At 47.1% G+C, this 12,410-nt stretch overlaps 1 gene segment (V, D, J or C); it reads left to right on the top strand.

The window, feature by feature from the left end:
- The first annotated feature begins 6,778 nt into the window (after positions 1 to 6,778).
- LOC129693947 (T cell receptor alpha variable 38-1-like) lies at positions 6,779 to 8,482 on the top strand. The segment is given in 2 exon segments: positions 6,779 to 7,085; positions 7,668 to 8,482. Coding segments are annotated over 2 exon segments (420 nt in total).
- The last annotated feature ends 3,928 nt before the right edge of the window (positions 8,483 to 12,410 follow it).

The raw sequence follows: 12,410 nt of genomic DNA, 5'->3' as shown, positions 1-12,410 counted from the left end.
AACTGATAATATACAATCAAATCAAACGCACGCTCAATAGATAGATGAAGGGAAGATAGAGAGTGCAGAATAAAGTTATTATTATTGTAGCGAATCAGTTCCAGAGATAAAGGCCAATGTCGGCACTGGGGTAGATATGCATCGCATATTTCCCTTGCATATCGAGGTGAATCGACCATTGCAGCGGCGTATAGGTAGCAAGGAACTGCAGATGCTGACTTAAACCGAATTTAGACACAAGAAGCTGGAGTAACTCAGCGGGTCAGCCAGCCTCTCTTGGCAAAAGGAATAGGTGACGTGAAGAAGGGTCTCGACACAAAACATTACCTATACCAATTCATTTTCTCCATGGCATGTGGATGGCGATTAGATAGTACCGAGCTTTCCATTTACATGTAGGGAAAGATAAGACCGGTTCGCATTCACAATGATGGTCGACGTTCCGTCGGAGCAAGTAGCCGGATTAACAGCTGCGACTTTACCTATCAGGCATGCTCCCCACACAATCCAAATGGCAAATACGCGCATTTTCCCTGTGAAAAAATATCTGTGAAATTCCCTCCTCGACCTGGTGCTGTGCGGCTTTCGGATGTTCTCGCCTCCCCTGCTGGTGCTGGTGGCGCTGTGGTAACGGTGGGCGGGGAGCGACTGACTTCCGCCTACCTCAACTTCCTGCCCAGTTGGGACTCGGTCAGCGTTCTTTCAGGTTAGGCATGTAGTGACTGGTCCTCATCGCTGTAACAGGGAAAACGCGACTGGGCATTTGTGAGGAACTCTAAGGCATCATAATGTAAAGGAACTATGATGAGTGGGTCAATGCGGGATTTATAGGCTACGTTGATTGCCTGGTGAAATGTACTTTCTGTTTAAATTTAATTCCGAATTAGAAATGGCCCCCATTCCCACATCGAACCGCAAGTAACGGATTCGATGCGAGATAGAAGCAAGTTAGGATGCGGGGCCACCTTTAGAGGATTGCGTTCCGTTTTGCGCACTTGTCATATGAAATATGTTGTCCAGCAGGAAAGGGTGCAGAGAAAACTTGCGATGATATTGCCAGCACTAAAGGGACTGGGTTTTGTTTTGAGATAGAGCGCGGAAACTGGCCCTTCGGCCCACCGAGTCCGCACCTACCAGTGACCCCACACATCAACAATACCGTACACACACTAGGGACAATTTTACATTTTCTAACAAGCCAATTAACCTGCAAACATGTACGTCCTTGAAGTGTGGGCGGAAACCCAAGATCTCAGAGAAAAACCTACGTAAGTCACTTGGAGATCGTACACACTGTACATACAAGCACCCGTAGTCAGGATACCCGTGTCTCTGGCGCAGTAAGGAAGTAGCTATACCGTTACGTCACCGTGCCGCCGTGCCACCGAGCTACATGGTGAGGATGAGGTGGCCAGGACTTTATTCCATGATGCGCAGGGGGGTGAAGGGTGTCCAAAATAATGAGAGGGATAGATCGAGTAAACGCACAGAGTCACTTGCCCCGTATAGGGGAATAGAGAACCAAAGGATACAGGTTTAAGGTGTGTGTGTGTGTGTGTGTGTGTGTGTGTGTGTGTGTGTGGTGGGGGTTTCGTGTGTGCGTGTGTGCGCGTGTGTATATATGTGTGTGTGTGTGTGTGTGTGTGTGTGTGTGTGTGTGTGTGTGGATTTCACAAGAACCAGAGGGGTAATCTTTTTACACAAACGGTGGTGGGTGTCTGGATCAAGCTGCCGGGGTTGGTAGTTGAGGCAGGTACCATCGTAGCATTTAGACAGGCACATGGAAAAGATAGGCATGGAGGAATATGGGCCAAGCGCAGGCTGGTGGGATTAATGTAGATGGGACATATTGGTCGGTGTGGGCAGGTTGGGCTGGAGAGTCCGTTCCCATGCTGTATGACTCTCTGAGTCTAACTTGGAGAAACCCCTGTTTCCCCTTCCCCTCCCCCGCTTAGGTTCCCTCGCATTCTCTCACCATCTTGTACCCGAATTCCCTTTGCCCCTTAAAATAACGTTTTATTTTACTGTTTCACGTTATAGGTGACAATAATAAACCAAATCTAAACTAAATTGAACTAAACTAAATCAAATGAAACCAAACTGAACTGAACGTCATGAAACTCACAGACATGATTTGGGAGCCGTTCAACGCACAATGACCTTCAGGTATATACGTGTCGTTACGTTATCTCATCATATAACACCGAGCTCCTTGGGTAACACTATTTTGCTTTTATTGCTTCCGATTTTCCCTTATAAGGGCAGTGACTCCAGCGCAGCTGTTCCATCAACAGGTAGACCCCACCCCGCTCACCGCTATTGGAGAGCCAACGGAGACACGGGGCAACAACGAGGGAGCGCTCTGATTGCCGACGGCACATCATCGACTCAGCTGACAGACACCATGTGGTTCCTCATTATCTGGATGGCGTGGGGAACATTTTTGATAAGTAACAGCGACATACATGCATTTCCCCTTCTCTTTTACTTGTGAAACTGGGTATGATTCTGAGACTTTAAATCTCGCTCATCTGATATTTTTGTCCCGTTTGGATCTATTTTTACAGATCACGGCCGTGCAGATTCTGTCACTCAGTCGCCGCCATTAGCAGTGAAGACAGAAGGAGAAGCAGTGAAGTTGGAATGCACCTACAAAACCCCGGGTGCCTACAGGATATTCTGGTATCGACAGATGCCCGGCTCAGAGCCCGAGTTCACTTTACGGAAAGACAGCGATGGCTATGAACGGAAAGCGGAGTTTGCTAAAAGTCGTTTCACTGTCGAACTCCGCACCGAGAGTAAATTCATCAGTTTGACCATCTCAGATCTGGAGCTGAGCGACTCTGCAGTTTATTACTGCGCTTTGAGCCGCACAGTGATGCGAATCAGTATACACCCGTACAGAAACACCAGGCGCATTGTGGCTCGCGCTGGAATCTAATGCAAGGCTCACACTGGTTCCTGTTCGCGGTTTACTGTAATTCTGAGAATTGTTTCCAATGTCGTTTATGGTACGATTTGCGCAGGTGCGCCGGTGGCTTGCTTCCTATTCGTTGAGAGCTGTCACCCTTCCGTTACTGGTCCATGTTCTTGTCTATTCTCTGCTCCGTGTCTCTCTCTCGTTACAACAGCTCCGAAATGAAAATCTCGCATCTTCCCAGCTGCTCAGAAAACACGGTATTCGAAATGTTCTTTGTTACATTCGGTTTCCAAAATTCTTTATTCAAAGTCTCCCATGAATTGTGATCATTTCCCGCTGATTACGATGATCACAATGCCAATAATAAGCTATTTTAGTCCAGGCTGCTAAACAGGGTTTGTCCACTGCTCCGACAGCGCCACAGACACGGGTGTGAACCTGACCCCGCCGTTGTCGGTGCGTAGTTTGCACGTTCTCCTGTTCGTCCAAATCGATCGTAATATATCGGCTAGTTGCAGAATATCTTATTCAGAATAGGGGAAACAACAACCCGAGGGCATGGGTATAACGTAGAGGGGGCGGGGTGTTGGGTGTGTGTATGTATGTGTGTGTGTGTGTGTGTGGGGGGGGGGGGGGGGGGGGGGGGTTGGGTGGGGGGGGGGATAATAGAAACCTGAGGGCTAAGCTTTTCCACACACGTATGGAACGAGCTGCCCGAGGAGGCAGTTAAGGCAACGAGTGTCGTAATGTTGAAGAAACATTGATACAGGGACATGCATTGGACAGGTTTAGAAGGATATGGGCAAAACGCAGGCAGGTGGGTGTACTAAAATTCTGGAGTAACTCAGCGGGCAGGCAGCGAGACCGAACTGACACATTAGTCAGCCCCATTGATTAACACTATCCTACACACACTGGGGACAATTTGCACTTACACCAAGCCAATTAACCTGCATACTTGTACGCCACAGATCTCGGAGAAAAACCCACGAGGTCACGGCGAGAAGGTACAAACTCCGTACAGACAGCTCCCGTAGTCGGGATCGAACTCGGGTCTCCGGCGCTGCAAGTGCTGTAAGGCAGCAGCTCTACTGCTACGCCACCGAGGCCGCCCGGAATTTAATTTGGTTGGGTTGGAATGGTGGGCAGGATAAATAATTCACGCGAATACTTTGAGGTTTGGGAGAGCACCGTGAATGTTGGTAAATGAACACAACGCATTTTCGCGGAGAATAATAAAGATAGGCAATAAGTTAAAAATAGGTTTCCACACGATATAAAAACCCTTCAAAATGACAAAATTGCCTTCTCCTCCTTAAATAAACTGTGATCTGGTAAATGTTTGATGAAGCGAGGAGTTGATCTCATCATTGAAACTGGAGATTAAATAATTTCGTACCCGGCTTTCCATTTACATGTAGGGAAAGATTAGACCGGTTCGCATTCACAATGATGGTCGACGTTCCGTCGGAGCAAGTAGCTGGATTAACTGTTGAGACTTTACCTGTCAGGCATGCCCTCCACACAATGCAAATGGCAAAAACGCGCATTTCCCCCGAGAAAACCCCTTGAGAATGTGTCTCCTCGACCTGGTGCTCTGCGGCTTTCGGATGTTCGGTACTTGGGATGGTATTGCCAGCACTCAAGGGACTGAGTTTGTTTCGTGTAGTTCAGAGATACAGCGCGGAAACGGGCCCTTCGGCCCACCGAGTCCGCACCTACCAGTGATCCGCGCTCATCAACAATACCCTACACACACTAGGGACAATTTTACATTGATAACAAGCCAATTAACCTACAAACATTGACGCCTTTGGAGTGTGGGCGGACACCCAATATCGCGGAGAAAACCCACGCAAGGCGCGGCGAGAGCGTACAAACTGTGTACAGACAATGGTTCATATTAAAGCCCCATCACACACACACACACACACACACACACACCATCAACCATTATCCTCTGGTTCTCAATTCCTCTATACAAGATGGCGGACTGCGGGGGTGATGCGCCGTTGTGTACGGCTGCTCCTCCTGCATTCCGTCCTTTCACCCTTTTTTATTTTATTTTTAGTCCTGTTCGTATAGAATGTTTCTTGGAGGTCTTCTTTTAGGGTGGGGGAAGGGAAGGGGGAAACTATTTTAACCCCAGTCCTACCTGGTCGGAGATGCGGTTTTTCTCGGAACCGCATGTTCGTCCTCTCTGTGCGGCCTACAATCGAACTGGAGCAGCGCTGGAGCGGCGTTTCCTGCCGGGACTGCAGATTCGACGGCGGTGTAGATGCTGGGACACCTACATGGAGCGGGCGATGCCTTATCGGGTCGCCTTGCGGTAAGCTCCGGGGCACTGTGACCGCCGACACCACCGCGGAGCCTGGGATCCGAGATCGCCAGAGTCGGAGGTTCGGCCGGCGCGGCCTGTGAACTTTGGTCGTTGCAGTCTTCGGGGGGGAAGCGGCCGCTTCAGTCCAAGCCGCTGATGGATGTTCACCGACGCCGATGATCCAGCTTCGCGGCAAGAGCACCTGAAAACACCGGGTTGGCTGAGGAGGCCAGATATAGGCCCCAACCTCGGGTGGACTATGAGGGGGAGAACTGGGTATTTTTAGTGCCTTCCCTCACAGTGAATTCTGCTGTGGGGGGACGTTTCATGTTGATTTCTATAGTGTACTGTTTCTGTGTCTTTTTTCTTTTTTTCTTTTTTTTGATTTGTATGGATTTATTGCATTGATCTGTTCAATTAATTTTAATCAATCTCTGTAAAGCACTTTGGTTCAAATACTGGTTTTCTTGAAAAGTGCTATATAAATAAACATTATTATTATTATTATTATTATTATTATTATACGGGGCAGGTGTATATGTGCGTTTACCCGATCTACTCCTCTCATGATTTTGGACACCCTTCACCCCCCTGCGCATCATGGAATAGTCCTGGCCACCTCATCCTCATCATGTAGCTCAGTGGCACGGCGGCACGGTGACGTAACGGTATAGCTACTTCCTTACTGCGCCAGAGACACGGGGATCCTGACTACGGGTGCTTGTATGTACAATATGTACGCTCTCCCCGTGACTTGCGAGGGTTTTCTCCGAGATCTTGGGTTTTCGCCCACAATCCAAAGACGTAGATGTTTGTAGGTTAAGCGGCTTGTTATAAATACCAACACAATGGAACAGCATCCCTCTTCCCATCAGAACAGCCCCCTCCATCAACTATTTTAAGCCTAGACTGAAAACGTATTTCTACTCTCAAGCCTTTCTTGAGGTCCTCTGTGAGAGCGCTGTATGTATGTATGTACTTATGTATGTATTGTTGATCTATGTACAACTGTTTGTAGCACGTTTAGTACCTGCACTAATGTAAAGCACTTTGCACAACGAAAGCCGTTTTTAAATATGCTATAGAAATAAAATTGACTTGACTTGACTTGATCAATGTAAAACTGTCCCTAGTGTGTGTAGGGTATTGTTGATGTGCGGGGGTCACTGGTAGGTGCGGGCTCAGTGGGCCGAAGGGCCAGTTTCCGCGCTGTATCTCTGAACTACACGAATCAAACACAGTCCATTGGGTGCTGGTAACATCATCGCACGTTTTCTCTGCACCCTTCCCTGCTGGACAACATCTTTCATATGACAAGTGCGCAAAAGTAACGCAATACTCTAAAGGTGGCCTCGCATCCTAACTTGCATCTATCTCGCATCGAATCCGTTCCTTACGGTTCGATGTGGGAATGGGGGTCATTTCTAACTCGGAATAAAATTTAAACAGAAAGTACATTTCACCAGGCAATCAACGTAACCTATATATCCCGCATTGACCCGCTCCTCATAGTTCCTTTACATTATGATACCTTAGAGTTCCTCACAAAAGCCGAGCCGAGTTTCCCCTGTTACAGCGATGAAGACGTTTCCTTCCCCCACCCAGTCACTACATGCCTAACCTGAAAGAACGCTTACCGAGTCCCAACTGGGGAGGAAGTTGAGGTAGGCGGAAGTCTGCCGCTTCCCGCCCACCTTTACCACAGCGCCACCAGCACCAGCAGGAGAGGCGAGAACATCCGAAAGCCGCACAGCACCAGATCGAGGAGAGAATTTCACAAAGGGTTTTTCACAGGGAAAATGCGCGTACTTGCCATTTGGATTGTGTGGGGAGCATGCCTGATAGGTAAAGTCGCAACAGTTAATCCGGCTACTTACTCCGATGAAAGGTCGACCATCATTGTGAATGCGAAACCGGTCTAATATTTCCCTAGATGTAAATGGAAAGCCGGGTACTATCTAATCGCCATCCATATGCCTGGGAGAAAATGAATTGGTATAGGTAATGTTACGGGTCGAGACCCTTCTTCAGGTCACCTATTCCTTTTGCCAAGAGAGGCTGGCAGATCCGCTGAGTTACACCAGCTTTTTGTGTCTAACTCCGGTTTAATTCAGCATCTGCAGTTCCTTCCTACGTATAAGCCGCGGCAATGTTCGATTCACCTCGATATGCATGGGAACTATGCGATACATATCCACCCCAGTGTCGACATTGGCCTTTGTCTCTGGAACTGATTCGCTACAATAACAATTATTTTATTGTGCACTCTCTGTCTTCCCTTCGTCTATCTATTGAACGTGGGTTTGATTTGATTGTATTTAAGTATATTATCAGTTGATGTGTTTGGGTGACATGTAATACAAAGGTCTTCCGCGTATTTCGATGCACGCATGACAAACCTAAACCTAATCCATATATTTATTTCAGATCCCAATCATGGAGATACCGTCACACAATCGCTACCGTCAGCACAGAAGGTGGAAGGAGAGTCGGTGACTTTCAGCTGCACCTATGACACCGCAGAAACGAGCTACGTCTTATTTTGGTACCGGCATCACCAGGACTCAAAGCCCGAGTTCATACTGAATAAATATTCAAGTGGAAGCGAGGAGAAAGCCGATTTTGCAGGCGATCGCTTCGCTGCCCAGCTCCAGACCGATAGAAAATTAGTCAGTTTATCCCTATCGGGCCTGGAGCTGAGCGACTCTGCTGTTTATTACTGCGCCTTTAGCCGCACAGTGATGGAAACCAGTGAAACCTTCATACAAAAACATCAGCTTCTGCTTTGCCTGCTGCAGTGAGATACGCCTGCACCGCGCTTGCTGGTTGTGGTTTCCAGCCGCCTGAGAATTCTTCTCAACTCACTCAGTTTCTCTCGAGGGCGGCTTGCGGTGTCATCGGCGCAGCTGAAACCCACCGACTCCCTTTCTGTGCTCCGTGCTGAGGGCGGCATCTGTGTGAACAGAATCGCCATGTCTGGTGTCTGGAAAACACATGGATTGGGTTTAGATTTATAATGGTCAGAGATATAGTGATGAACTGTGCTTTACATACTAGCTGGCAGACCAGATAACGATCCATAAATACAACCCATTCAAACCGAAGTGCAATAGATAGAGCAAAGGGAAAGATACAGAGTGCAGAATAAAGTTCTCCACATTGTAGCGCATCAATTCCAGAATCAAATCCCAATGTCCACAATGGGGTCGATGTGCACCGGCCTGTGCTCTACTTTACGGAGTTAAATCCTGTAGTACCATGCCGAAGATAGACACAAAATGCTGGTGGGACAGGAGGCATTTCCGGAGAGACGATGGGTGACGTTTGGGTTCGTGACTGAGATTCAGGGGAGAGCGAGACTAGAGATATGGAACGGTAATTGTGATAACGAGAGATTAAAACGGACGCTGGTCCAGGAAATGTCTAATATCATTGTTAGCTGGGGGGGGAGGGGGGGGGGGGGGTGGGGAGGGAGGCAACAACTTGGCATTCAAACAGAAACATTAGTGCGATTATGAATGATAACGAAATTGAAAATGTATCGCTTATTGGCGACGCCGATCAACATCATCTTCTTCATCTGTGTGTTCCCTACATTGGCGATATTCGCCTCGATTGGGGAACGCAATGTAGCTCATTGCAGCTGAGAGCAGTACATCGAGTCAGCAGCATCTCGGCGAAGACCCGCGAGGTCACGGCGAGAACCTACAAACTCCGTACAGACAGCACCCGTAGACGGGATCGATCCCGTGTCTCCGGCGCTGCAAGTGCTGCAAGGCAGCAACTCTACTGCTGCGCCACCGTGGCCGCCCGGAATTTAGTTTGGTTGGGTTGGATTGGAATGGTGGGCAGGATAAATAATTCACGCGAATGTTTTGCGGTTTGGGAGCGCACCGTGAATGCTGGTAAATGAACACAACGCATTTTCGCGGAGAATAATAAAGATAGGCACCAAGTCAAGAAAGATTTCCACACGCTACAAAATAACAAAATGACCTTCTCCTTGAATAAACTGTGATCTGGTAAATGTTTGATGAAGCGAGGGGTGGATATCATCATTGAAACTGGAGATGAACAACCAATGAAATAATTTGCAACAGTTTGAAGTGTGACATATGGTTGTTAAAGTAGAGGAGCGTCTTGGCGTTCAAACCTTCATCTCAATTTCGGATTTCATGCCTTTCTCTTAACATCTCCTCTGTGCCATTTTACAAAGGCCTTGCCCACATATCGCCCCTACTCGTGCCTTGACCCTTATCCCCTTTCAGCCCCTGACAAAGCTCGATTGCTACAATATTATTATCAGTGGCATTAGTTGTATGCATGTTGTAAGACAATTCATTGAATTAATTGAGACATTCTTGTCACTGTTATTTTGAAGAGCGAGCGCCGGTGTGGAAATCTTTGGCGACTTGAAGCCTATCTTTAGCATTCTCTTAGATCATTATTGTTACCGATATTCACCCGACGTGTTTCACCCCAAGGTTTGCCTCACTGATTACTGTATTCAGATAAAATATACCATAGGTCAAACAGTAGCAGTGCCCCCCAAGTTCGACTCTGTAGATCTGTTATTAGTCGGATTATTTGGGAAAGAAGCTTGCAGTGTAGTTACCCGATTGACCAACTAACCGGGATACACGCCTGTGTACACTTCGATGACCATCCATTCCCTCTATAACAATTAAATACAAGGTTATTCTGCCGATCACTTATTTTCGCAGCTGAGTCCAAGCAGATCAATAACATTTGAACATTTTCAGACACGCCAACATTATCCAGAAAGATATCCACTTTAACGAAGCAATTTTATTTAGCAATGTGGCTTTATTTGAAATATAGATTATTTTCATCGTGCTTATTTCGATCCCTGATGCAGTAATTAGGTTCGTGCTAAGCGTTTATTCTGTATATCTGACCCATTCTACCAGAACAGCCTTCCAGTCCATTCTTGAAAACAAGTCACGTATGACTAGAGATGCTGGAATGTGCAGCAAATCTAAAATTATGTGTTGGAGGATCTCAGCGGCGTCTGACAGACAACGTATAAGATATGGAATGCAAAGCATAGTTCATCACTATATCACTGACCATTATAAATCTAAACCCAGTCCATGTGTTTTCCAGTATGAATTCGGGCCTTGAGTCCTGATGATGCCGGTACCAAAATAAGACGTAGTACGTTGCTGCGGTATCACAAGTGCAGCTGAAAATCATCGACTCTCCTTCCACCTTCTGTGCTGACGGTAGCGATTGTGTGACGGTATCTCAATGATTGGGATCTGAAAAAATGTATGGATTAGGTTCAGGTTTGTCATACGTGCCCCGAAATACGCGGAAGACCTTTGTATTACATGTCACCCAAACAGATCAACTGATAATATACTTAAATACAATCAAATCAAACGCACGTTCAATAGATAGATAAAGGGAAGATAGCGAGTGCAGAATAAAAGGAATAGGTGACCTGAAGAAGGGTCTCGACACGAAACATTACCTATACCAATTCATTTTCTCCATGGCATATGATGGCGATTAGATAATACCCGGCTTTCCATTTACATGTAGGGGAAGATTAGACCGGTTCGCATTCACAATAATGGTCGACATTCAGTCGGAGTAAGTAGCCGGATTAACTGTTGCGACTTCACCTATCAGGCATGCTCCCCGCACAATGCAAATGGCAAATGGCATTTCACTGTGAAAAACCCTTTGTGAACTTCCCTCCTCGACCTGGTGCTGTGCAGCTTTCGGATGTTCTCGCCTCTACTTTTGGTGCTGGTGGCGCAGTGGTGACGGTGGGCGGGAAGTGAGTGACTTCCGCCTACCTCAACTTCCTCCCCAGTTGGGACTCGGTCCGCGTTCTTTCAGGTTAGGCATGTAGTGACTGGGTTAGGGGAGGAATCGTCTTCAACGCTGTAACAGGGGAAACTCGCATCTGCTTCTGTGAGGAACTCTAAGGTATCATAATGTAAAGCAACTATGAGGAGCGGGTCAATGCGGGAATTATCGGTCACGTTGATGGCCTGGCGAAATGTACTTTCTGTTTAAATTTATCTCCGAGTTAGAAATTATCCCCATTCCCACATCGAACCGCAAGGAACGGATTCAATGCGAGATAGATGCAAGTTAGGATGCGAGGCCACCTTTAGAGTATTGCGTTCCGTTTTGGGCACTTATCATATGAAACATGTCGTCAGGCAGGAAAGGGAGCAGAGAATGCTTGGGATGATGTTGCCAGCACCCAAATGACTGAGTTTTGTTTGATTGTCGGCTGCCCTCTCCTTACCTTGGAGGACTTACACAGTTCCCGCTGCACCAAAAAAACCCAGAATATCATAAAGGACATTTCCCACCCCGGACACTCCCTGTTTGAACTGTTGCCGCCAGGCAGACGGTACAGATCTACAAGGACAAGGACAAACAGACTCAAAAACAGTTTTTACCCCACTGCTATAAAGGCACTAAATGTAGCCGCCAAGGAACGCAGGGGCGATACAGACTAAGGGACTGTGGTAACTGTGGAATCGACAGAAGGATGGAGGGTTGGGTGTGCATGCGTGCTGTGTTCGTGATATTTATTTAGTTGTTTATCTTTATTATTTTACCGTGTATGTATCGTTAGCTTTTAGAAATGTTTGAATGCTGCACTGACTGGCTGACATTTTAAATTTCGTTGTACATGGTCCATGTTACAATGACAATAAAGAAACTATTCTATTCTATTCTATTCTATTCTATTCTATTCTATTCTATGTAGTTCAGAGATAGAGGCCGGAAACGGGTCCTTCGACCCGCCGAGTCCGCACCTACCATTGATCCCCGTACACCAACAATACCCTACACACACTAGGGACAATTTGACATTGATAGCAAGCCAATTTACCTACATTACCTACAAACATGGACGCCTTTGGAGTGTGGGCGGAAACCCAAGATCTCGGAGAAAACCCACGCTAGGCGCGGGAAGGGCGTACAAACTGTGTACAGACAATGGTTCATATTAATGCCCCACCACACACACAGACACAGACACACACAATCAAACTGTTTCCACTGGTTCTCTATTTCCCTATACGGGGCAAGTGACTCTGTGCGTTTACCAGATCTACGCCTCTCACGATTTTGGACACCCTTCACCCCTCCTGCGCATCATGGAATAGTCCTAGC

Source organism: Leucoraja erinacea, unplaced genomic scaffold (genome assembly GCF_028641065.1).
Source record: "Leucoraja erinacea ecotype New England unplaced genomic scaffold, Leri_hhj_1 Leri_491S, whole genome shotgun sequence".
NCBI lineage: Eukaryota > Metazoa > Chordata > Chondrichthyes > Rajiformes > Rajidae > Leucoraja > Leucoraja erinaceus.
This window is presented reverse-complemented; position numbering and strand designations above follow the sequence as displayed.